The sequence below is a fragment of the Paramormyrops kingsleyae genome, chromosome 5 (genome assembly GCF_048594095.1).
Source record: "Paramormyrops kingsleyae isolate MSU_618 chromosome 5, PKINGS_0.4, whole genome shotgun sequence".
Lineage (NCBI taxonomy): Eukaryota > Metazoa > Chordata > Actinopteri > Osteoglossiformes > Mormyridae > Paramormyrops > Paramormyrops kingsleyae.
The window spans coordinates 33,796,309-33,822,270 of NC_132801.1; the positions used below are offsets into that span (position 1 = coordinate 33,796,309).

The following is a 25,962-nucleotide window of genomic DNA, read 5'->3' on the forward strand; positions in this document are numbered from 1 at the left end:
AGACATAATGTGAAAGTGTAGCTCCTGCGTTATATTAGTTTCATCGAATGAATTTTAATTGTGTTTAAGGGAAATCCGTTAAATGTAGAAATAGATCGTACTGTGACGTCACAAAAACATAAACCTTGTTCAGTGCTGGGTTATTACGGTTTCCGATATATTAGAACTGTGAAATGTCCTATGTGATATTTCATAGAAACTAACAGTATTAGCGTTACATTGAAATTAATAGCTTCAAATGTATATTTGGCCACTTTCATATACAAGTTCTTCATAATTAAAGCCTGAAATATAAACATGAGACCAGTGATGCATGTGATTTAAACTTCATTTTTCGTGTCCAAAGCGCGTGTCTGTATTGTCCGTATATTACGGTAGCTCCCATCGCAGACCTCTGATTGGTGACCCCGACACGACCAGCGATACACTTCCGGTTTCTCTTCGACGTGATGTTAAGGTCCCCCAGGTAAGGGCTGGATGCATAGACGTTCCGTTGTGTTTATGCACTAAAGGAAAATGCCTGTTTAATAGTTAGTAGATTCCTGTTATGTTATGTAAGGATAGTATTAAATAGACTAGCTACATTAGTTTCTAACGACCTAAAATCGCTGCTTTTTGGGTTCATCATTGGCGAACTGTTTGAGTCATTTTGGTTCATTCGTTCAGTTCACGCCAAAGCTTTATTATGTGCACTAACTAGCTTCGGATTTAGTTGAATTAGCTAAATTGCATTTGATTTCGTATTAATATGCCGTTTTTTAGCCACACACACGCTGCACTTTTTAACCAAGAGCCATTTTTAAACTGGCAATTCTGCAATTAAATGGAAATTCCTGCTGAAACCAATAGACCGTACTAAATGGCCTGTATCACTTTCTAGTATGTCTAGTAAAACTGGACTGGTACCCAGTGTGGTATAGGTATGGATGTGAGAGCTGCTGATCCCTGTTCGGAGGGCGGGGCGTATTTTCACATTCGAAGTCTCTTAGGGAAGACCGTAAATTGGGATGCACCGTGTATTTTATGTTTGTTTATTTATATCATGAATTATATCATACAGCATACAATGTACAGTGTTGAAGAAGTTGATTCCTCCAAGTGTGTGGCTACATTTTTGTTTATTTTGACTCGAGTCAATACACGCTACCAGTAATGAGGCGTCATTCAACGTTTCTCACAAGCCTTGCTACATGCTTAATGTAAATCAATTGTTTTCTCGGTGACATGCGCCCCTCGGTGTTGAGGGATTGAAGGGAAGCTCCCATCTTGTAATACACAGCATTTACTCTCTATATCAGGGGTCATCAACCTTTTTGAAACTGAGTTACTTCACGGGTACTGAGCCATACGAAGGGCTACCAGTTTGAAACGCCCTCCTGAACTTATCTAAACTTCATGTATAATAAACATGTTTTCAGAAATATTTATGGCAGATTTTAAACTACGTAGTTTCCTCATCATAGCACTTAAATCTTCATACAGCCGATCTTGCAAATTTCATATTTAAGTAATTTTAAAAATTATTACTGAAGCTTTTAACGATCCAAACCAATTTCATTTTCAAAGTGACAAAATCATGCACCTATTTTAGTTATCGTGAATCAATTTCGCATCAAATTTGACACAAATCCAGTCTGTCACATGGTATGACAATAATGGCATTGATTCAAACACGTATTGTTTGTTTGTCCAAATTTAGCACTTGGTCATCCAGGCTTTCTCAATATCCCTGTAGGTTTAAATGTCGTATACTTTATAAGCATTTTAGCCTCTCCTGATCTGTGTTCCTTCCACATGCGTTCCAAAAATATTGTACACCCTGATGTGCTGCAACCTGGCTATATTGAGTGTGGTGCACAACTCAGCTGAACACAGCCAGCGGTTATACAGTTACATATGTATTGCACTTAATTCTTGTATAAAAAGGAAGCGATATCATTTCAACCATGCCATCAAGATGTTGTTTTTTTTAACTATATTAAAGTTCCCTGTTGTAGGCTAATCTGAATTTGACAAATTTCCATTTAATTCCCATATATTTCCGTTGCCATAAAAAGTTTCCCAGAATTTTGCAAACCTAAGGTATAAACTTATGGAAATAAACACATTGAGTGTTCATATGTGCTGACTCATGCATACCGCAGTGTTACCTGAGGGTCAAGAGGGTTGGTGGGGGGCATTATTGGAAAAAAAAATGCAGACATCAAGCCATTGTCGTACGTTTCTTTTTTATTGTTTAGTGATGACATGTTCCTTCTCTATCCACAGAGGTGAAGAAACAAACATTTAATAATTACATTAATTCATATAGGTTAGTTATTTTTCAGTGACAGTTATAACTACATTTTTTAGCAGTTACTAAATTAAGCCCTCAACAGTTTGCCCGTTGCTGTCAGCCTAGCTGCACTGCGCCCAGCCTAACTGTGGAATATTAGTCAGCGGGTTTGTTGTGGGAAGTATGTCTTGTATGCGACCCCTTCTCACATCCGAATCCCGTTAATGTATCTGGTGAAAACCCGGGATAGATGCATTTTAATCCCACTAGTTTTCCGTGACGGTAAAGTAACGGGCGTCGTTTACTTCCAGCGGATATCAACGTAGCGAGTAAAAGGGGGAGAATCCCCTCGCGCCATTTTCGAACGCAGCACTGTTACAGTTTCACATTCTTATGGGGCGGCGTCAGGAAGTTACCGCCAAAGTTACTACGCTGCAGGGGATGGATTAACGGGGAGGGCAAATCCCACAGGACGCCATAAGGGTAAAACAGCGATTAATAAGTGGGTTTCAGTGTGTATGTCGCCTCCCATCTACTAAATGCCTGCTCTGTTTACCTACCTCATCTGTTTTTCCTTTTCCTTGGAGAAGACTTAAGTAAGCCCATTTTATTTAGAACTTTATAAACGATAGATGTTTTTCTGCTGTAGCAGTAGATTATGGGCATAGTGGTCAGCTACAGAGAAATGTTACCAGCCGAAAAACTACACTTACTTTACCCAATTTAATTTAACATTACGAAAAAGAAGGACTTCAGTCAAAACTACTTCATCCAGCTACAAAATGGCACCATGCCAAAAGAGCTACTGCAGCTACTTTTGGACAATAAACCCTGTTTGAAGTAACACTTTTATCTATGCAATGAAGTTTCATAAATATGAATTGTCTCGGCATCTTTGACTGTGAAAACCATAATCTCTCCAGGAGGAGTGTATCTAAATACTGGGGGATGGATAAGATGTTTGGAAGCATGGCCTCCGTGCTACTGGTTGGCCTAGGAGGGCTGGTGCTGTACCGACTACTGCAGAGGCTCCGGCAGAAGGCCTGCCTGCAGGACGCGGTGGTGGTCATCACTGGTGCCAGCTCTGGCTTGGGCAAAGGTGCCAACTCTCACCGTACTTAGCCTGAATGTTCCCCGAATTGGGTTGCCATGTATGTAAACCTGTTCCGTGCTTCCTCTGGACCAGAGTGTGCCCGGGTCTTCCACGCCGCCGGGGCCAAGCTGATCCTCTGCGGTCGGAATCGGAATCTTCTGCAGGAGCTCGTCGAGGAGCTGGGCGCCGTGGCGGACAGCAAGCATAAGGTGAAGTTAGACTCCTGCATTAACAAGTAACTGCAGTAACTAGTGTTTTTATGTCTCCCTGTAGTTTTGTCGTCTTTGCTTGGACCATTGTTTTCCTTTGGATGTGGTGGTAATAGATCACTTTCAGGTTTATGGCTCTGTGGGTTAAATCCCATGGTCAGTAGAGTAATTTCGCCATTTGGCTTTAGAGTTAAGGAACATGCTCTAGTTTTCTCCAGGGATGCAGGCTGACCCTGTCTTGTCCTCATCACTGCTACATAAATAAATGCATTGTACATATTCTATGTCTTCAATCTGACACGCCACAGACCTACACAGCCAGCATCGTGACCTTTGACCTGTCAAAAGTCGAGGAGGTTGCCCAGGCAGCAGAGGACATCCTGAAGTGTCACGGTTATGTGGACGTCCTCATCAACAATGCTGGCATCAGTTTCCGTGGGAACATCCTAAACACACACATCGATGTCCATAAGGAGGTCATGGAAATCAACTACTTTGGTCCCATAGCTCTGACCCAAGGTTTGCAAGAATTTTATATCTAGACAAGATTCACATGAACTTGCAGCATGTGAGAAGCTGTGAAAAATCTCTGTAAAAAATCTGTCATAGAAAGCCTCAGTCTGAAGCTTGTTTATAGTAAAAAAAAAATTGAGCAAGTGCCTTATAGAAGTATTGAATTCCCAGTAAAATTAAGTTATCATTTGTAATTCAGGCAATACACATTTTCCTCCCAATATTTTTATTGCAAACTCCTAGTTACTCACAGTAATTTTTCAAAGTCAAAATTCATTTGTCAGAAAATCTTAAAAAATCAAAAACAAAAAAAAGATTCCTGCATAAGTATTCAACCCCTTTGCCTTGGAAGCTGCAGATGAAAGAGGAAAAAGACACAGATGAAGATTTCCCTTACCAAGGACGCAATTGTCTTATATGGTGGCCGCCACCTGTAGTAACCCCCACTTCTCCCCCCAGTTTGGACAAACTGTCAGTCTGACAAATAATTGAGTTTAACTTTGAAAATTTACTGTTAGAGTTTACAAAAAAAAAAATATACTGACAAGAAGAATATGTGTATACCATTTATAATTATGGCAAATAAGATTATTTTATGGAGGATTCAGTAGTTTTGCAAGGCACTGCATTTGGGCGATTGTTTAATGAGAAGTCAGCTCTGCTGTACATCTCCGCTGAAAGCACTATAATAACGGTTCAGAGCTCTGTCCTGTTCCCCTGACTGTCTTGCTGCAGCCATACTGCCCTCCATGGTTCAGAGACAGAGGGGTCAGGTCGTGGTCATCAGCAGCATCCAGGGCAAGATCTCCATCCCCTTCAGATCAGCATGTGAGTGTTTCCTCTATCACACACACCGCTGGCGTCTGCTGTACGGCACAGGAACAAACCATTCTCCCAGAAAGCTACACTTTCCTTAAAACAATTGCCACTACCGCAAAAATGTGGGAGTGAAGCTTTTAGACCGTTAAAGTGAAACTCGCAAAACTGGTCTTTTTTGAAGCTGTTTGTGATGCTCTGGTGGACGGTTTGTCAGCTTGCCTTGGGTGCATTCCCTCTGGCGGACTCCAGTCAGAGAAAACGACTCGGTGCGGAGTCCCAGCATTAACAGCTACTGACTCCCGGCCTAGACTGGATCCATAGGTCCTTCAAATCTCGGCTTAACATCTCTGCGTGTCACATTCTCGCAGTGATTCATGAGAACATGGATGCCTCCTAGGGGATTCATTTAGCTTAAACATCACTTGTGTCGTTTACCCCCAAACCCACCCAGATGCAGCCTCCAAGCATGCAACACAGGCCTACTTTGACTGCCTGCGAGCAGAATTGGAGCAGTATGGCATCAAGGTCTCTGTGCTGAGCCCGGGGTACATCAGAACCAGCCTCTCTCTGAACGCTGTCACGGGGAACGGCTCCAAGTATGGAGGTGAGGACCCGACACGTGGGATCAGCTGCCTGATGTGGTACAAAGAACCTGATCTGAGACACTTTTATTCTGTAATAATGGGAAAAGCTGTCCCTTCAGTGGTCAAGAACAATCAACTGTTCAAGGATCCCCAATAACGTAGATTTCACTTGCCTTGAAGGGCACACAAGCACTTATGTTGTAGACATATTCATGAAATCTTTGTGCATTCACTGAACACACAAGCCTCAAAAACCGTTTGAATGATACTTAACGTAAGACTGAATGATACTTAATGCAATTCCTGCTGCTCAAAACCAAGAGGACAAGCTGCGCGTCTGTTCACAAACCGAGGCTCAGATATCTATAGAACCTGAGGTCATTTTCTTAACTCTGACTTAAATTAGATGTGCAATTTTCCATGGCTCTGTAACAGTCCGGAGGTAATTTGCAGTCTACTAGAGGTAGTCTTTTTTCCATTTATTTTAAACACATCCTCTTATAAAACTTTGTCAAAAAAAGAACCTCAGAACCTGTCAGTAGTAGCCATGTTTATATGTTATGACATTATACATATTTTTATATCTTTCCAGTGCCCAGTCTGACAATATTTGGCTTAATCGTGCGAGTAAAACTCCCTGCCTCGCTTATGCGGCAGTACAGGAATGTTTTACGACAGAGAATCTCATCAGTACCATCATTAGGATAATTAAATGACTTTAAGTGTGTATAGGTGCTAAGGGCTGCTGGTGCTGCTCGGTCACAGCCAGTGTGTACCCTCACCTGTGCTGTCCCAGTGCTTGACAGGAACACGGCAGAGGGCAGGGACCCGTGGGAGGTGGCCGGTGCGGTCCTGGAGGCCACGGAGCGCCGGAGGAAGGACGCAATGATGGCTGGAGCAATACCCTGTCTGGCTGTGTACATCCGCACGCTCTGGCCATCGCTCTTCTTCAGACTCATGGCCGGCCGAGCCAGAAAGGAGCATAAGGCCAAAGACCAATAAGGAGAGAGAGTGCAGCCAAAACAGCGACTAGAAGCTGCTCCATGCTCTCGTCACACTGTCACCTGGCTGGAGTCTGCCGTAAGAGTCCAGCAAAGTTGCTGTTCACTATTTCAAATCAAGAAGTTATTTTGAGTAACTGTTGGACAGCTTCAGATGTCTTTCATGTCCTATATGTTCCCGGACCATAATCTTACCATGCGGAGCTGAAATGTGCACAAATAACAAACATGGACAGAAGCCAAGATTACCTTCATTTATTACTCAGATCCCTGAAAAAAGTATTAAAAGTGCATCTTTCAGACTTAATGTTGTCGAATAACAAAGTTCATATTTCACTTCAGCTACTTGATTTTAATGGCATGGGGCTGTAGTGGCGATTATCCATAAAATTCAGACACTGTTGCAAGTTGTACTGGAGCATTGTTGGGAAAATAGTCCCAGCTGAGGTGGGAACCATAGAAAACAGTTCAGGAAGTTATGCTGTAGAAAAACTCTATCCAAAAACCATCCAGAGTGACTGAGATGTCTGTTTACTCACTGAAACATCATACTTTGTCTCCATGTCATGTGAGATGCTATTCTAACGACACGAAAGGCAAATAAAGGAAAACAAAAAAACCTTTCATGTAAAAAAAACTGAATAGCTTATGGTTTTACTGGTCTTGATATAAATCCTGCGGCTTGAAGAATTGTTTTGACAAATCTGAAAGCCATTTGATGACTGCAAATATACATGGTACGTGAGGACACCTGTTTGTGCTCATATGCTGTTTTTCTTTGAAAATAGTTTTTGAAGTTCCATTCTTTTTCTGAAAAGATCAAAGGGGGCTTTTAAGCGTGGGCTGTCTGTAGCGGCATTACTGGATAATGGATCACAAAACTGAACAAGTGATCTTCAAGCAAGTCTGAGATTCAGATGGACACTTGAGTGAGGGGAGAGAAGCCTTCAAGCATGGGCACTTTGATCAAACGCTTTATTTCTCTACCTATGCACTAATGATCCCCCAGTGTTTTTCACATTACCCTAGATTGCAGTTTCCCAATCCGGTCCTCAGGGCCACACAGACAGTCCTACCGGGAGCTGGGGGGCAGCAAAAATATGGATTGACTGGCAGGGAGCAAAAACATGGACCAGCTGTGGGTTCCTGAGAACCAGGTTGGGAAATACTGCCCTAGATCTCCATTCTTTTTTCATACTCCACAACCAGTACAGGATCCCAGGAATCCCAGCACATGACGCAGGGGCCAGTGTGACTGGAATTTGGAGTTAGTCACAGGTTACACACTCAATCACACACTAACGGGATCTTGGAGACACCAGTTCTCCCAATAGCATGCGTTTGGACTACAAAAACCTACATGGACATGTGGGTAATGTGCTAATTACAGAGGACTGGAACCTATAACCCTGCAGGTGTGAGGCTACACCGCAATCCACTGAGCCATGGTTAAAAAAGAAATGCTGTCAGCGTAAATTGCTGGTGACCTGTTTGTCGATGAGATCCCTCTAAAACACCACAGAAAAGACAGAGGGCCACGATTAGCAGAAGTGTCCACGTGTCATTATAATAGACTCCATATTTTATAGGGGGCTGAAAACACTTCAGTTTGCATAAGGTGAAATTTATATTAAACATAAAATGAAATGCAGAAAAAAAGAATGTTTAAATATCCTACATTTTAATGGAGAGGTGACTTTCTGACCAGGGTACAAGAAAACATCTAAGAAGGACAGACAGCTGCAGCTGGCTGTTAATCCTTAACATGTTAATGCGTCCATTTAATTGTCACTGTCACAATTTAACGTCAGCGTACCCCCCCCCCAGTTTGGGGGTGACATGGGGGAAGATGCTATGGGTGAAAGCAAATATATATATGGGCTTTATATTATGTCAATCAGTGCACAAAATGTTTGAAGACAAAAAAAAAAAAAAAAACTATCATAAGCAGTTTCCACTGGCACCAAAAGGCTACTGAACTCAGGTCTTTTTTTGTGGGGAATTTCTGTGTTTTGGCCTTTCTTGGTTTTACCGTGTTTGTGATTCAGATTTTTTTTTTTTTTTTAAAAAAGAATCATAGAATGTAAAGTTCGTAGATCTTCTTGACACAGTAGGCCAACGCGGCCAGTGCTATCGTGTTATGGAGTCTCTTTCTGTGCACGTCGTCCCTCCTCACCAGCACCACCGGTGAGGATGAGGTGAGCGTGTGCAGCGGCAGGCGCGAGAGTTTTTGGCTGTCGTACTCCACTTGGTACTTGCAGCAGGGGTCGAACTGCCAGGAGATGCCGTAGAGGGCGGCGCAGGCCACAGTGAGCGCGCCGGCGGGCAGGGCCACGTAGCGCGAATACTGCACGGGCAGGGAGAGGGGCGCCAGCAGGCACGCCAGGCCCGACAGCACTGCCGTCTTGTGCAGGCAGTTCCCCACGGTGACCCAGCGTGCCGTCTCGTCGCCGATGCGCGTGGGCTCGATCACTATGTACTTGTATTGGGCTTCCAGGGCCTGCTCCAGCTCGTACTCAAACTGGTCCTGCGCGTTCTCTCCGTTGTAGATCTCGTGCACAATGTAGCAGTCCGTGGAGGCCATCGTTCCCCTGCATGACAGGGGGGGAAGGATAGGGGAGGGATTCCAGTGTTAGGCCAGTGAGGGGAGGACAGGAGAGGATGTGAAATAGTGAAATAAACTGACCAGGTGTCGGACGGACGGCTGCAAATGCAAGTAGGCTTTCGTATAAACATGGACTTCATCAGAACAGCAGTATTTTACTTTCAAATTATTTAAAATGAAGCTCTGCAAAACCTGCACAAACTTTACAAAATATTTGTGACATCTGAGGATGTACTAGAATAGAACATATCAAAATAGAATAGTGATGCTTTATGCATCACACCATTATGAGGCTGCAATGATAAACTCTCAACATAGTGAAAGTGCTTAACACTGAAGCTGCCCTTTTCTTATTCTCCTCCTCATCATCATCAGACCCCCCAGAAAATCATTCATCCAAAACACTGCTGACTTCATCCTGCATATTCTTACAACACCCCCTTAGAGCCACGCTAATTTGGGCTGGTCTACCTCTGTCTGCACCCAAGGAAAACATGCTTAGTGCTGATATGTCGCAACCGCTCCGGAGCTTAAGGGAACCTGACATTCCCTGATAAAGACAGACTCCCCACCTCATGGTATGACTCTAACAGTGGTCTTACTGATAGAACTTATTTTATCCAAATTAAACTAAAGCAGAAATAGTTTTATTTTCTTATGTATCCATTTCTCTGTAGTACTACTACTAATAATTACTGTAAACAAGTTTTTTTTCTCTGAATCCTAAATTCCAAATCACATGCTAACAGTTATTTAAAAACTTTTGTGTTGCCTGATTACTACCATTAAGGGCATTCTGGCAACTTCTGAGCAGTCAAATTACAAATAACACCGATGCATTTGGGGTTAATAATTTAAACAACTTTTCCAAATTCAACGTTAATCTCACTCGTGATACGAACACCGTTTACACAGAAAAGCAAACAGCATGACAGAAATCAATAGATAACTGTTGCAACACAGTGCATTCTTTTCGGGCTGGACACGCGTGGAAATATAGGTGAAAGCTTTCTCTTTGGTGGGATTAAATAGGCGAGCTATTTTTATGGAGCTGCGGGACCATCCAGTGTGGACCCAGGCGTTATTGTATCAGCACGAGTTAATCCACTGCCGACGTATCTCTGAGGACCAGGAACGAGTTCGCTGGCAACTGGTCTAACTGATACAAATCAGACGCGACCTCATACAACCAACAGGATAGCTAGCAGAAGATATGTAAAAAGTACTTCAGTATTAATTTCCAATGGCTTATTTGACATAAAAATAGCTAACTACCCACCCTTTCACCTTCGCAAACTGCTGATCACAGACATTCACGCGGCTAGCACTCTAGCTGACTGGCTAACTGTAATGACACTCAGCTGCCATTTTCATCGGGGTGAAATTCACACGAGGACACACGTTTCACTATGAAATTACAAACTCTACTAAGTACCACACCTGTAATTATGTATATTAATTACGGTCAATGTCACAGGAGCACTGCTTGTCATTCGGTCATGCTAGCTATCGGGCATACTCCATTTTCCCGTCCGCCAAAGACCAAAAAAATTCTATGCCAATATATTTTATAAGCGTATAAACCGTTCGTCATTTTGCCAATGAATAAAAATGAAGAAATACATTCCATTAAGATCTGCACGTAAGTATTTGGCAAACGAACGTTTGAGTTTAACCAGCATTACGATACTTGCCACTAATAGTAAAACACCACAACGTACAAAATGAAATTCCAGGTTACAGACGACTGACAACCAGACAATACAATTGATGCGTCGTGCATGGCCTTTCTAAAAAAACAGGTGTTACCTGCACAGTATTACAGTACAAAAAGTTCACTTCATTAGAAAAATAAAGTATCACTGACCTCTCCCTGTTGGCTGGGACACCGCGCCTCCTTCCGAACGCCGCCATCTTGGACACTCAACGCATCATTGTGGCCGCAAAAAGTGACGCCGCATTACCGGAAATGTAGTTTTTAACGGGCGACTCGATTAAGGTTGTCAGGCGGATGCGGGAAAATTAAAACTACAAATACTGGCATTCCGTGTGATGCAGGAGTTTCATGCATAGCCTGGTGGGAAATAACAGTTGCACCTTGGAAAAAATAAACGCGGTTTACTTATTGATTGGATGCAAGTATGCAATGTTTTGTTTAGCTTATGCAGTTATATCCATAGTGCACGCGATTACATCGCCCGTTCTTTTCAGTCCGCTTTCTTTTGCATACAGAATGTTTAGGGTCATATGTATATACCCACCTGTTCAGGTAAACACCGTGCACCGTGAAAGGCATGTACGATGTCGTTCATTGAATTAACGACTACGCAACACACTCAATAAGTAAATCACGAAAAACACCACTGCACGCTATTAACGCCAGATCTCGTGTTTAATGGAGCTTTAAAATAAGTTGCACAATATTGTGGTAATTATTGGGGATACTAGTCAGCACCGATTCCATCTGAATATCGCCAAAGCGCCTTTATTTGAAGACCATTGATATTCAAGAGCAGTATTACAAACTCTGCGATTGTTCTATTAGGTCTACCTAGAATGTAACTTGCAAAATGCAATACACTTATCCCCCACCACTCCAACGGTGTGAGCAGCAAGCAACCTCATTGAGCTACATGTCACACTCCCTTACGGTGGTCCGGCCAACATATTTACACAACATTACCTCACCACTATAATTTAAAAAATAACACATTAATAACTGGAACAAACCTGAACATGTAAAACTAAACCAAATAGCCCCTCAAATAGGCTCATGGGAGCTCAAACATGAACTAGTCCTACCCAATCATTCCAGAGCAGGAAGTGTTGCCCATGCATGCTAGCCTGTAGTAACCACTACCATATTAAATGGTGAATGGGACAGTTCATCTACACTCACTGGCCACTTTATTAGGGTACACCTTGCTAGTACTGGGTTGGACCCCCTTTTGTCTAAAGAACTGTCTTAATTCTTCATGCCATAAATTCAACAAGGTACTTAAAACATTCCACAGAGATTTTGGTCCATGCTGGCATCAAACATTTTCTGCAGATTTGTCAGCTGCACCTTCATGATGCAAATCTTCTGTTATACCACATCCCATAGACACTCTATTGGATTGAGATTTGGTGGCTGTGGAGGCCATTTGAGTACAATGACCTCATTGTCATGCTCAAGAAACCAGTCCAAGATGATATCAGGTTTGTGACATGGCGTGTTATTCTGCTGGAAGTAGCTATTAGAAGCTTGGTACACTGTGGTCATAAAGGGAGGGACACGGTCAGCAACAATACTCAGGTAGGCTGTGACATTTAAACAATGCTGGGTTAGTACAAAGTGGCCCGAATTGTGCCAAGAAAATATCCCCCTCACCATTACACCACCACCACCTTCCTGACTTTCTGATACAAGGCCGGATGGATTGATGTTTTCATGATGTTTTTGCCAGACTCTGATGCTGCAACATAAATCAAGACTCATCTGATCAGGCAACATGTTTCCAATCTTCCATTGCCCAGTGTTGGTGAGCCCATGCCCACTGTTGCCTTAGTCTCCTGTTCTTAGCTAACAGTAGTCAAACCTAGTGTGGTCTTCTGCTGCTGTAGCCCATCTGCTTCAAGGTTTGACATGTGCATTCACAGATGTTGTTCTGCATACCATGATTGAGATTATTTGAGTTACTGTCGCCTTTCTATCAGCTTGAACCAGTCTGGCCATTCTTCTCTGACCTCTGGCATCAACAAGGCATTTTCGCCCAGAGAATCACTGCTCACTCAATGAATTTTCTTTTTCAGCCCATTCTCTGTAAACCCTAGAGATGGTTGTGCGTGAAAATCCCAGTAGATCAGTTGCTTCTAAAATACTCATACCAAGTCACTTAAATCACATTTCCATGTGCATATAACCGGCACATATAATGATCATTTCAAATATCTGCAATAAAACAAAATAATCCATATTTAAATGGAGAATGCAACATGAGTTTTTTTTTAATAAACATTTTATTGGACAAACAGTGTTGATTTATGTAGGTTACACAAAGCTCAAGTCACACGAAAGTGCACAGATTTCCCCAGACATTTGATGATTGATAAAAGATCAATTGTATATGTATTACAAAATGAAGTAGTTGTGATGTAAATTTCAGAGTCAGGGCTGGACTAGCCCACTGCTATATTGGGCATTTTCTTAGTCGGCCAATGGATTTGTGGATCGCCATAATTCGTGCCGTCTCCCCATCTAAAATATTTTCAGAAGTATGAATGTGTGATGGGCTCGTATGGCCAAAAGTCCAGGGGTGATTTTTAATCCCAGTTCAGCCCTGATCACAATATGCTCATTGGTCATTCTGTGCAACCAAGTGGTGATCGATATAAGGGGGTGCGTCAGCAACAGGGCTGTGGACTAGGGAGGAAGGAAATGGTCCATACCAGGAAAACATATTGCCATTATGTAACTGGCATAGTGTTTTATTGTTGTAACCTAGAACTTAAGGTTAATGGAGCTTCAGGAGCTCTTGTCTGTTTTCCCAAGGACATCTGCGTCAAAACTATTCACTGCAGAAATGTTAATTGTGAACTAGACCTACAAATAGGTAGTGCCAGTCAGTTTATTTATAGACAACTTGGGCATGATTTTCTGCTTAATGTTTACATTGACACACTAAGATAACCTGTGCTGAAAATTGCATTGCACCTCTATGTCACATTTCCATACAGGTTTCCTTCCAGGTATATGGTTTAGAGTAAGCTTTTCTGCCTAAAATTGCTTTGATTAGGCAATCTTTCATGGCTTGTATAACCTTCAATCAAGAGGCTGTTTGTTATGCTGCAGCAGATTCCACTGCGACTGACACTGAAGAGCCTGACAAAAATGCAAAAAATATTTTACTCTTGCAATCATGCTGGACTCAGGATATAGCAGTATGTCAACAAGTTGTTTAATTTAAAATGTTGGGTAAAACCGGCATGTTATAAAGGATTGCTTTAAAACTATATGCTAATAATAATAATGTTATTGGAAATACTTCAATGATTTGTTTCATGTGCATGATGAATTAGGAGAAAAAAACGTATTTGTGAAAACTGTTCATTTACTATAAATTACGATCCTGCTTCCTATTGGTCAATAATGATAAGGTATGGGTTGGAAATAATCATATGGAATATTTACTTATGTTACTTGTGTAACATTCCTAAGTAAGTATGAAGTACATTTAAGGCAATTCTTTTTTTTCTTTCTTTTAAACTGTTAGTGTGTGTGTTAAATTCACAAACCATGCAGGGTATCACTTTGAATCCTGTGCTTAAAATGTCAAGGGAAGCTGTCTTGGAGAAAGAAATAAGAAGACATTAGGACATCTTACTGTGTACAACAAAAAGGGCAGTAAAGCCAATGTGACCTTGCATGGGTCCTCGTAAGAACGGCCACACTTCATCCTGGATAGTTAACAGCAAAATTATTAACCTTAAAAATGGCAATGCTAATAATACCTTTAATAGGTAATGATTGTAGTTAAGTTTAAACACTGGGCACAAAGTGCAAAGACTGGTGCCAACCTGAACTCACACCAACAATGCGACCAAAGGCAAAACATCACTGGCTGCTCTAATATACAGCCACAGTGAAACAGCCCAGCTTTCCTTATTTCACACAACATACATATCTGCTCATTCACATCCTGATTTTCTTGAGTTCAACGTGTCCCTGGGTCACAAGGGAGGGGCTTGCCTTACACTTCTTTAACAAATCACGGTTATCATTATATGACATCACCACATTACAGTTTTTTCCAATCATTTTCACACTTGTCTGAATACTGTCTACTTTTTCACCACTCTTCACACAGTGGGCTGTACCAATACACACCTGAGCACATCACTTAAATAAGATAGATATATGGATGATACGGATTTCCAAATATCAGCTTCCGGCTCATGATCAGCTGGTTGCTTGTTGAAATGATTCATGTTTCTTATGGATTTAACTGAGACACAGTAAAATGGCATATTCACTTTCCTTTTGCTGCTCTGCCCCCAGGCAGGACAGGTTGCTCCCCCAGCGCCGATGGAAAACTTGAGCTCATCAAAACAATGTCGTCAGTCTGCCTAGTTATTTAAAGATGCGCACGGACAGTTCTGTTCAGCGAAAGCATGTGCTTTTATTACGCTATCCACCCTGTCAGCGGGGAAACGCTCTCTGTGATGACTGTACTTCAGGTCAAAGGTCAGCAGCTGAATGGGCATCGCATTAGAACGACATTCACACGACCGAGGGGCAGAGGCCCAGCTAACAGCTGTAACATGCACGTGTAGTTTACCAGTCAATTTTTCTTATTTAATAAAGTTCACCTTTCATCTTTTAAGCTTCTGATGCATATAAAACAATTTGATTTGACAATATAACACAAAATGAAAACAAAGACAAATCCAGCTTTTAAAAAGTATTTATTAGTACTGAAATTAAAAAAAGACTTGACGCAAAGAATTAAAGGTTTTTTTCCCCATTGATGTTTCAGTGCAAATGTCCTCCTCTTTCCTGAGTAAGGTTAACCAGGTGCCAAAGGTCCTGTGTGATGGGGGCGGGGGGGGGGGGGGGAACAGCATGTCTGTGGTTTCACTGCATTGTGAGCTTTTCCAGCCATGAAAATAAAGAGTGTTCATAACCATCTGTCAGCACGCAGGCCTTGCACACATGTACAGCCTACCGCTCGAAAAACGAACTGGTGAAAGCAGCTTGCTCGCGCTTCTACGGCCAAGCTGACATTAGTGAAATCCGATTTTCATACTCAAGCCAACTTCCCTCACGCTACTTTATTGGGTATGAGTGTCTTACGTCAGTCACTGCCTCGTCTCTGACGCCTGTGCCTTTGCTCAGCAGCACCTTGCCCCTTAAAGGCATCCTGAGCTGACCTTCTCAAAACCTGCGATGCACATCTGCAGCTGTAACAGCACCTAGCTCTAAACGTTAGAACCTTGGCGAGCGTGACAGCAGACTCGATCGTCCATCTTGTATTGCTAGCAGGAAAAATTAGCCCACGGCAGGTCGAATAAATGTTCACTTTGCTTACTGGAACAGGTACATTGTACTCAAGGCTTTCACTTCGGTCTCCATCAGCTGAAAGTTCTCATAAAAAAAGGAAAAAAAAATTAAGAGTCTGCGTTCGGCTGGTGTGAACAATCTCTGGATCGTGAAGTGTGCGACGTGCTAATGAAGGAACCTGTGGAAACACAGGTTAATGGCAGGAAAATAAAACAGAAAACTGTATTTAGTCATTTAGCCCTTTAGAATAACATCTCCTTAGCTTTCTGGAAGCCTGCACGGGAATCTCATGGATATGTAAACTTTGTCCCGTCTCAGTGTGCCCTCATACTTTGTGACGTAGGCAGACATGAAAACCAACATATTAAGGGCAGAAGAACGCCCCTATTCTTGGCTCTCTTCTGTTTGTGGGTCTCAGACTGGCAAATAAATACGGTGTGGGATCTCCGGCGTTGCGTTGCGGTGCTCTTGTTCATTATGTAAACATGCCCATCCCACCCCATTCCAATGACCTTCCCTCCCAAGCCCACCCAGATTCCTACAACCAGCCCCTACCCCCAACCCTGGAAATGCTGGTAGCTCCTCCTCTTCTCCTGGAGATCAGTGAAGGATGCACTCCAGATACTGAGGCTGAGGGTTTTCCTTGACGTACTTCTGGATGTACCAACATGTTAGGTGGGCCTTCAGTCCCTCTTCCACCACGAAATCCATGGCAGCCTAAAGCCAGAAGAGATGTATCAGCAGACGGTGTTTGAATCCTCAAGCACAGGAACAGCCACAGATCTTTCAATGAATTTTACAGCCCTACGGATTGGAACAGCAGAGTAAATAAAGAAATAACAACATAGGAGTTATCCAGGGTCCTTCAATGACTGCAACAAACACCAATTCTTGATCCACACCACACACAGTCACATTAATTCAATGAAAATTACCTGAAATTATTAAAAACTTGTTCATGTGACATGCAATTTTACACATATGCACACCGAGATGTACTTCAGTATTTAATTCAGTTATATTATAGTCTGCTGATGTTCCTACTGCTCAGATAAAGGGGCTAACATGAATTTGAAGCTAGGGGAGCCGGCTCTGCTTAGCGTTCAGCCGTCAGGGGACAGGAGCTCTGCTGCCTGATGAACTTCTTCAAATTACAGAGATAAAGCCACGAAGAGCAGAAAGCAGCAATACAGCAATCCTTCTGTATCCGCTAAAATGTGTAGCAGTATGTTTTTTTATTATCCTTTCGTCCTTTGAAGGGTATAAAAAGTCTGATTGTCATTGCTCTGTCATTCCTTGATACATAATTTTTCATTGCTAATATCATTTCTTGAGAATTAGGCTAAGACATTGGAATCAATTTTATTCAAGTGTACAGTATTGTACAGTACTATATAATGATATCCAATGTACTTTATTATTGTTGTATTTAATGTTGGTTATTCTTACTGTGCCTAATTTATAAATTACCATATGTATGTACACAAAAATCACGTTGTTTATGTGGTCCGCGGATGGTTCGCTCTTATCCGCAATAGGTCTTGGAACATACCACCCGTAGATATGGGGGGGGGGGGGGATTTCTATATCCATTCAGTAGCCTGTGCGAAGCGGCTAGACATCACAGCCACATGGGTAACAGTGACCATCCCAGAAACACACATGCTGTACAATAGACTTCTGTAAAAAGACCTTAAAATGGCCACACTAGTTTGTTTATCCTACCTACCACCCCCACCAAGGCAAAATATACTCCGGAATACATTACTATAAATTACACAGTGAAACCATGATTGGAACAAAGAGGTTTACACATTTAGAGCCCCAACCTATGATGTACAATCATAGCAGAATTGGTACGGTAAGTTATTAGTAAGTAACTGAAAAGCCACAAATCCACTTGACAAGGTAAATATTACTGCATATATCCATGGGATGGAAATCTAGAAGTCTACTGGGGATTTTGACAAAGATGTCCTAAAATGGATGCAAACAAGAGCCTCGGTCTGGGCAGAGCCGTTCGCTGGTGTGTTAAGAAGCTCTCTCTGACAGGCGCTGGCCCAAACGATGCCCCATAGCTAAAAAGCCATTGCATGCATTAGTTTTTCTGACATGATGAATTCTTATGATTTTAATCTATGCCAAAATGTGGAGGTATTCAAATAAAACAATTATACGTTTATATATTCAGCCTTTTAAAACAGCATTTAACTTTGAAAAACAATATTTATGCGATTCATCACACCAATTTAAACGACTGCAGAGTAAAAAATACTGACTCAACAACTCAAACATCTCAAACCACCTTGTTCTCCACTGTCTTGGGTATCTATTATAACCTTCTTACCACTGTTATTTTATTAGTTTACCTAATTCAGCAGCTTACTATACTTCATTTCAGGATATAAAACTAAACCAATATTGTTTTTCATGAAATAGCCAGAGAAAACCAGCAGCAATAATCTCCTGAGGATAGAAAAAAGGGTTTTAACAGGGCTTTAGCTGTACAGTCTGTGTTTAGACTGACCCAAGTACACGGCCAAACCCGATTTTTATTTTTCAAGTGTCGTCTTGCTAACTGTGCCAAAACCACGTCCGAGCTAGTGCCAACACGCTTAGCGTGGTGATGCACTGTAAATAATACTTACTGAGGCTTTTCCAGAACATGCTGGGAGTCCTGTAAACCTGTGGCCCGTTTCTGCTTTACAACAAGGTGAATTATACAGGGGAGGCCTGGACTAGCTGAGAGAAGATACTTCAAATATTATCATTCGTTAATGAAGTATTTACCTTCCCTTTTATTTTTTATTATGCGTCTTTCATTTTAGTTTAAATCACACGGGGAAACCCATTCTACTGCGTTCTATTACCAAATAAAACTTAAGACTTCTTGAGAATGTAAACATTTGTATGAAAGACATAAATGCAAACGTTTACATTATAAAACTAAAATACATTTTCTATTCCAGATGTCAAACATATAATATTCTTTGTACAACTGGATACAAAAAACACACACAAAAGAATGCCAAACAAACTTTTGTTTTTTCCCCCCACAAACCCTTGGCCTTTCTCACTGGCCATAACAGTATGTTATAATATATAGCTAATTGGGTAGAATTGCATAGACTCTGTTATGTCATGCTATAAACATCCATGTGTGGCTGTTTGGTCACCTCTGATCACCCATCTGCACATTAATTTGGTATGAGGTCTGTCTGTCATCAAGAGAAACATAATAGGACAAAACTTATTAAATGCATAATATACATTGTATACATCCAGACTGGTTGTAACGCTCTTACCAGTTACTGAATATCTGAGCATTGTACTAGTCTGTGCCTATCACTGTTAAACTAAAAGAAACATATATATGCACCTCTAAAATCACCCGAGGCGCCCCTATTCCATGAAAGCATGCTTAATTGTGGTTGCAGGTTTATAGAGAAGGCAGAGAAATGCTGCCCAGCTCCCACCTGTGTAGAGAGAGCTCTCAGTGGCATGTAGCCAGGGTGCAGAAGCAGCAACAGAGACCAAGCGGCCAGCTTTCAAACACGTACAGGAAACTGGATCAGTACCATCTGGCAGCTTGAACAAAACAAAATCGATCATGTATAGATATACATAATCAATGTCCCGTAATACCTGTAAGAGTGGCCCTAACCGAAATGATACACTTCGAAGGGCAGTATTTTTAGTCTCCTATTACCTCATACAGCTGTTTTCTTGTGTTCTGTGAGCATGTTACTGTCACCTGGAGGCAGCACAGCGTGACCTCACTTAGGGCAGCAGCACAGGCGCATGCGGCCGCATGCTTGGCAGGGAGACCCAGCGCTTGACTGGGAGCCACATTCCAGTGGTTAATGCCGAGGGAGCAGGGGGGAGGGGTGGGGGGGCTGGTGTGCATTCCCATTGCTGCTACTCTTTTCAGCTGGGACATACTCGAGACAGCCAGTCCAGAGAAAGACACTGCACGTCAACGCTAAGCTTAGCAGCACACGCAGTAAGTGGAGGACAAGCATGCGACATGGCTGACGTGCATTAGCGCATACTCGCCCCACTCATATTAGGCTACAATGCTCTCAGCACAGTCGCAATGCTGCAAGGAGGGGTGCACAGACAGATGAGCAGCTGATCTCTATGCAAAGGGCGCTGGCAGCTTGCGGATGCCTCGCCCATCCCTGGGAGGAAATTTCACGGCAATCAGCACAGATAACCTGACTTGCACTCTCACCTATGCGGGAGCTCCAAGGAAACAACCAGGAATTATCTTACTAAAAAATAATCATGTGGTAGTTAGAACCTGTTAAAAGCTAACACGTGCAACAGAATACACTGGGTAAAACCCTGTAAACGCAGTGTGCAAAGCGAAGTCCGTTTTGGCAGTTTTCTGGGAAATAATGCTTTTGTTTCCCCAAAGTGTCAAGAAAACCAGTGATGGAGCGACAAAAACATATAAATACATCCATTCAGCCTCAAACCACTTATTCTGAGCAAGATCATGGTGGGGGTGGGGGTCTGCAGCCTTTCCCAGGGAGCACTGAGCACGAGGCTGGGGTACACCCTGGATGGGATGCCAGTCCATCATAGGGCACGAGGCTGGGGTACACCCTGTATGGGATGCCAGTCTATCACAGGGCACGAGGCTGGGGTACACCCTGTATGGGATGCCAGTCCATCACAGGGCACGAGGCTGGGGTACACCCTGTATGGGATGCCAGTCCATCACAGGGCACGAGGCTGGGGTACACCCTGTATGGGATGCCAGTCCATCACAGGGCACGAGGCTGGGGTACACCCTGTATGGGATGCCAGTCTATCACAGGGCACGAAGCTGGGGTACACCCTGTATGGGATGCCAGTCCATCACAGGGCACGAGGCTGGGGTACACCCTGTATGGGATGCCAGTCTATCACAGGGCACGAGGCTGGGGTACACCCTGTATGGGATGCCAGTCCATTACAGGGCACGAGGCTGGGGTACACCCTGAATGTGATGCCAGTCCATTACAGGGCACGAGGCTGGGGTACACCCTGGATGGGATGCCAGTCCATTACAGGGCACGAGGCTAGGGTACACCCTGGATGGGATGCCAGTCCATTACAGGGCACGAGGCTGGGGTACACCCTGTATGGGATGCCAGTCCATTACAGGGCACGAGGCTGGGGTACACCCTGTATGGGATGCCAGTCCATTACAGGGCACGAGGCTGGGGTACACCCTGGATGGGATGCCAGTCCATTATAGGGCACGAGGCTGGGGTACACCCTGAATGGGATGCCAGTCCATTATAGGGCACGAGGCTGGGGTACACCCTGAATGGGATGCCAGTCCATTACAGGGCACGAGGCTGGGGTACACCCTGGGTGGGATGCCAGTCCATTACAGGGCACAAGGCTGGGGGACACCCTGTACGGGATGCCAGTACAGGCAATTTAAAGAGACCAATTAACCTGACAGCATGTCTTTGGATTGCAGGAGGAACCTGGAGTGACCAGAGGGCATTTATGCGACACAGGGAAACACAGGAGAGGTTCAGCTGGTTAGTCAATCTGACACATACTGGTGGCCATTTCTGCACATAATGTATTATGCAGGTGATGACATACTTAATACCTTTAGAAACCAACCTGCAAATCCATTTAAGATGCAGGCAATTATGAGTAGTGTATGAATCATTCATATCACACTAACTGACACAAAAATATACAGACAAATTAAAAATTAAGGAGATTATCGAAACCAGGAGGAGGGAGAAATGCAAAACATTCCCATTTGTGAACCCATTAAGTAATCAACCAACCAAACTAATCTCAGTTAATGGCATACAGTGAAGATCGCCAAAACCCTCATCTATAAAACACCCCATTTTACTGACTGCAACCTAGACTTTCTGATGTTGTACAAGTGTGGGCAGTGAAAATGCATTGTTTTTTACATTAAGTAAATAAAAGCCGCTAATTAAGATTAATATTTTTGTTAATTTTTTTCCTCATCTTATTTTCACATATACACATGGTTGCTGTGGTAAAAGTTGTTGACTGGGGGGTGGAATTAATTGTCCTTTTATGTCCACTCTTCTGCAATGCGCAGACACTCTCATCAAGAGAAAGTCAAACGCACGTGTACACGTGACATACAAATAAATAACACAATCTCTTGTAATATGTGGGCTCACGGTCGATATGATGCCGACCACTGTGTGTGTTAATAGCATTACTAGATTACTTGTAATTGCGAAAAGTCTAAACACTTTCAATTGCTGCAGCCTGCTTAAGCTTGTTTTTGACTACAGGATGCATCTAGATTTCAGATGATAACACACATTGTAGTTGGCAGGAATTGGTATTCAGAAATAAAATACTGCAACTGCTTTGTCAAACTGAATCATCCTAATTTAATATTTTTATGTTTATTGCAGAAATAATATAAGAAAAGCATACAATTTCAGGATGCAGTTTAGTGTGCTGATACATTAAAAATGAAAAATTATGCTAGGGAAGTGTAGTATCTATGATAGCTTTTGAGGGCTTTTTGTTCCAACCAGTCCCTGAAAGGTACAAATGAATCAGGTTCACATCATTAAATTTCAGTGAAGGTGGTCCTTTAGCCATATTTAGGTAAATAAAATCCAGTTGGTGTAATATCAAACTACAGAGAAAATGGTGTATTATGTGTGCGCATTTTAAGATTTAAAACATCTAAATCATGTTTAATCTATCCTTACACTTACATTATTGAAACATTTCTCTTTCAATGCATTTGCATACAATCTTACTTAATTTGAGAGCTTGTAAGGATCCTTAGTTTGGAAATAACATATATTTACATTATCGTGATGTATACATTTCTTACTTTATGATACATGTCACTGCTAAAAACATGGTTTCCTTCAAAAGTTTTTCATTTAATATATAAACAAAATATTTCTGTCAACAGTCCTATTAGAACTTATAAAACCAGTTCAGGAAACCAAGTAATGCTCCTTTATTCATGTAATTGTGTTATCCATTTGATAGCCAGAAGACCAGATTTACATTTCAATCCCAGGTTTCCTCACCCAAAGTCTAACACTCCTATAGTGTTAAGAAGTATCATGTTATTTTTACTGCAGTATGTGAAACTATTCATGTGGCTACTAAACTCAAATAAGCAAGCCTTTGTGTTGGCCTGTTGCATAAAATCCTGTTTACACACCACAACGACTGGATACACACTCTGCATGTAAGAGTGTACCAGAAAGACAACACCGAAGAAAGTAAAATGTGCTTTTTCCTTTCCTAGTGCTGGGCCTGGATATACATACATAAAATGTTTGGAAGTATGCTGTCCATACTGAATGGTTGTTTGACGGTACCTTTGCCAAGTGCTTAGCAATGCCTCTCCCTCTATAGGCATCTGGTACTTCTGTGTGCTGCAGGTCCACAGTCCTCTTCCCAACGTACTCATACAACAGTACAGCTCGATCGTGAGAGCCTGCGGGTGAGGAGGGAGAGGGTCCAATGCATTTAAAGTCTTCCTTATAAGAAACAACTGGGGGGGGGAAGGGGGTCACATACCCAAGTGTACATACATGTATAAGCCAGCTCTGAAATTAACAATGCAGCCCTGTGCACAGGAACACAAACACTTTTGTATTTTGTCTTTGACATTTGCAGCCAACATTTATGCACATACTTAAGTTTCACTGTATGGGATATTTTGTAGTGAATGCATTCATAAATTGCTTAAGAGTCAACAAGGTCCTATTTGGCACTATTTCACCATTTTTCACAGAAGCGAGGATATTTTATTACCACAGTGGGATTTAATAAGCTGTATAAAATAAAAGCCCACTTTGCTTCCAGCAATATGAACCCCAATGAAGCCTGTGAGCCCGCATGCACCCTTTCATCGTCGCTGGGGGGAGGGGGGGTCACTGCCGCGGCCCGCTCTCCAAGCTGGATACCCGTCTTATACTTTTATTTTTCGAGACTCTTACAAGGACTCTCAATGCTGTCACATGTCGCTGCCCCCCCCCCCCATACAGGTACGTGCATCCAGGCATCCAGGTTACCTGCCCAACTACCCAGATGGCGTTCAAATGGCCAAAGAAACACTAGAGATAACCCGAAACATCTGAATGGGAATAAAAACAGATCGACACTACATCGAGGCACAAGAAAGCCACCCACCCACACACACACACACACACACACAAAAACTCGAAAACGAACAAAACAACCATGATGTGAGTGCAGCAAACTAGCCAGAAAGGGCTGAATGCAAGGTAATCATTTCTCGACTGCCATGCCAAAAAAATACAATGTTTCGGAAGATAATGCGGTAGCGCGGATGCCAATGCGAGTTGCTCGCCAGCGATTAAATAGCACTGCACGCACTTTGGTAGGTCGTTAAATTACTACGAAGTTTAAACGGAAAACACACATACACACACTGGGTGGAAATGGCCATAGATAGCTAGCTAACCTCGCCTGCCATACAGGCGGCAGTAATCGGCCACTGAAACAGCGCAGATGCGATCTGAGAAGGAAAGGTGAGGAGGGCCGGTGGGTGAGCGGCGACGGCGGAGCCAGGGAGGCGCACGGATGCCGCGTTCACCCCGTACTTTACCGTTTAGGCTAACTGTAAACTGCCGCCGCCGTCTGTCGTGCTCCACTCTGATCGACATGTTGAGATCGAGGACGTTAAAGTGCGCCGACTGAGCCATGTTTTCTCCTCTCTTTTTAATATTTTTGGTCAGCGCGAATAGCCGGGAGCGGCGGAAACACACATACACCGGCGAAATATCAGCAGGTTGCGATAAAGCGAAACGCGTCGAGAAGGAGCGGGTTCATGATCCTGCGAAGTGACAGGGAAGCCTGGAAGCCACTAACGCTAGTAAATCAGCTGTGAGGTCACATGACCGCGCCTGTCCAATCAACGCGCCGATTATATGTTTTGATACGGTGTGTTTTTATTGTCAGCGAGTTCATTCCGAATTCACATATTCGCCTTTTGTTTTCGTACAAACACGCTCCTGTTTTCCAAATAAGGAAAAACACCTCAAGCAAAATGTGAACATAAACAACTCAACTAAGTTATATAAATTGGTAATTCAACTTTGTATCGAAGCGAGTTTTAAGAACGTGTTGTTTTCAATTGTAATGGAAAACCACGACCACAGGAGGCAACGTAAAGAAAATCTAAACTCTTAAAGGCACCCTACCAATAACTGTAATTACTTAAGGAAACCTTTGATTTGTCGTTTTAATAGTCGTGTCTATATTTTTTCCACATTAACGCCGCTAAACAGCATACTACTTAAGTAACAGATACAATATCATACAATCAAACTTAAATATATTTTTATCTGTTTAAGCTGCAGAACATCCGCAAAAGAGTTTGTAAATAAAATATCTGCTTCTAACCTTCATCTGTTAGACTAGAACGGCTCTGTTCTGTTGACTCAGTCACGAGCTTACTTCTATGTAATTTAGCCACTTTAATGACGTTGATGCTGTTCCAGCTTAGACGTTTGCTAAAATATACATTTATCACTGTAATACATATACACTGTTACACTCTGTTTTTTTAATACCTTCCTTAACTCTTTACTCTTCCAACATACCCACAGGGCATTCCCAGGTTATCTCTAGATTCTTTTCTGAAAGAAAATTGAATTTTACTTTGCTCAGATGTCAGGTCTTATAATGTGTAAGTCGTTTGTGTTAATACTAAAAGTCATCTAAAAAATTCTGTGACAAAAACTGGTTTGTGTTTTGTAGTTATATGTTTCATTGCCTTTAGTGAATTTGGTAGTATGTCTATTGTGTGCTTG

General features: G+C 42.4%; 3 protein-coding genes across 7 annotated transcripts; 1 reads left to right on the plus strand and 2 right to left on the minus strand.

The window, feature by feature from the left end:
- Nucleotides 1-388: 388 nt before the first annotated feature.
- Nucleotides 389-7,136, plus strand: dhrs7b (dehydrogenase/reductase (SDR family) member 7B). 3 transcript variants are annotated; one of them, XM_023819187.2, is made up of 7 exons: nt 389-466; nt 3,199-3,374; nt 3,462-3,577; nt 3,886-4,096; nt 4,826-4,918; nt 5,361-5,513; nt 6,290-7,136. In XM_023819187.2, the coding sequence occupies exons 1-7, from the start codon at nt 450-452 to the stop codon at nt 6,493-6,495; spliced, it is 972 nt and encodes a 323-aa protein (XP_023674955.1). In that variant the 5' UTR covers nt 389-449; the 3' UTR covers nt 6,496-7,136. The 3 variants fall into 3 exon arrangements, with proteins under 3 accessions (XP_023674955.1, XP_023674957.1, XP_023674956.1); XM_023819189.2 differs by lacking the exon at nt 389-466 and adding an exon at nt 504-2,758; XM_023819188.2 differs by lacking the exon at nt 389-466 and adding an exon at nt 2,850-2,871.
- A 1,018-nt stretch (nt 7,137-8,154) lies between these two features.
- On the minus strand, nt 8,155-11,075 carry tmem11 (transmembrane protein 11). Of its 3 annotated transcripts, none has more exons than XM_023819192.2 (2): nt 10,967-11,075; nt 8,155-9,085 (listed from the first exon to the last, which is right to left on the minus strand). In XM_023819192.2, exons 1-2 carry the CDS (start codon nt 11,011-11,013, stop codon nt 8,569-8,571), a joined length of 564 nt encoding a protein of 187 aa, XP_023674960.1. In that variant the 5' UTR covers nt 11,014-11,075; the 3' UTR covers nt 8,155-8,568. The 3 variants fall into 3 exon arrangements, with proteins under 3 accessions (XP_023674960.1, XP_023674961.1, XP_023674958.1); XM_023819193.2 differs by lacking the exon at nt 10,967-11,075 and adding an exon at nt 10,379-10,934; XM_023819190.2 differs by lacking the exon at nt 10,967-11,075 and adding an exon at nt 9,181-10,357.
- A 4,452-nt stretch (nt 11,076-15,527) lies between these two features.
- On the minus strand, nt 15,528-25,058 carry natd1 (protein NATD1). The gene is made up of 4 exons (XM_023819108.2): nt 24,756-25,058; nt 23,500-23,618; nt 16,697-16,858; nt 15,528-16,319 (listed from the first exon to the last, which is right to left on the minus strand). Exons 1-3 carry the CDS (start codon nt 24,850-24,852, stop codon nt 16,742-16,744), a joined length of 333 nt encoding a protein of 110 aa, XP_023674876.1. The 5' UTR covers nt 24,853-25,058; the 3' UTR covers nt 15,528-16,319; nt 16,697-16,741.
- Nucleotides 25,059-25,962: the final 904 nt, after the last annotated feature.

Bases quoted from the DNA above. Each gene is read 5' to 3' on its own strand.
- dhrs7b (XM_023819187.2), top strand. The intron at 3,578-3,885 runs GTGAAGTTAGAC...GACACGCCACAG, and splicing joins TGGCGGACAGCAAGCATAAG to ACCTACACAGCCAGCATCGT. The intron at 5,514-6,289 runs GTGAGGACCCGA...GTGCTGTCCCAG, and splicing joins GAACGGCTCCAAGTATGGAG to TGCTTGACAGGAACACGGCA.
- tmem11 (XM_023819190.2), bottom strand. From the start codon at position 9,239: ATGAAGTCCATGTTTATACGAAAGCCTACTTGCATTTGCAGCCGTCCG. The intron at 9,086-9,180 runs GTCAGTTTATTT...CCTGTCATGCAG, and splicing joins AGCCGTCCGTCCGACACCTG to GGGAACGATGGCCTCCACGG.
- natd1 (XM_023819108.2), bottom strand. From the start codon at position 24,852: ATGGCTCAGTCGGCGCACTTTAACGTCCTCGATCTCAACATGTCGATC. The intron at 23,619-24,755 runs GTAAAGTACGGG...CCTCACCCGCAG, and splicing joins GTTTACAGTTAGCCTAAACG to GCTCTCACGATCGAGCTGTA. The intron at 16,859-23,499 runs GTACCGTCAAAC...TTCTGGCTTTAG, and splicing joins TTGCTAAGCACTTGGCAAAG to GCTGCCATGGATTTCGTGGT.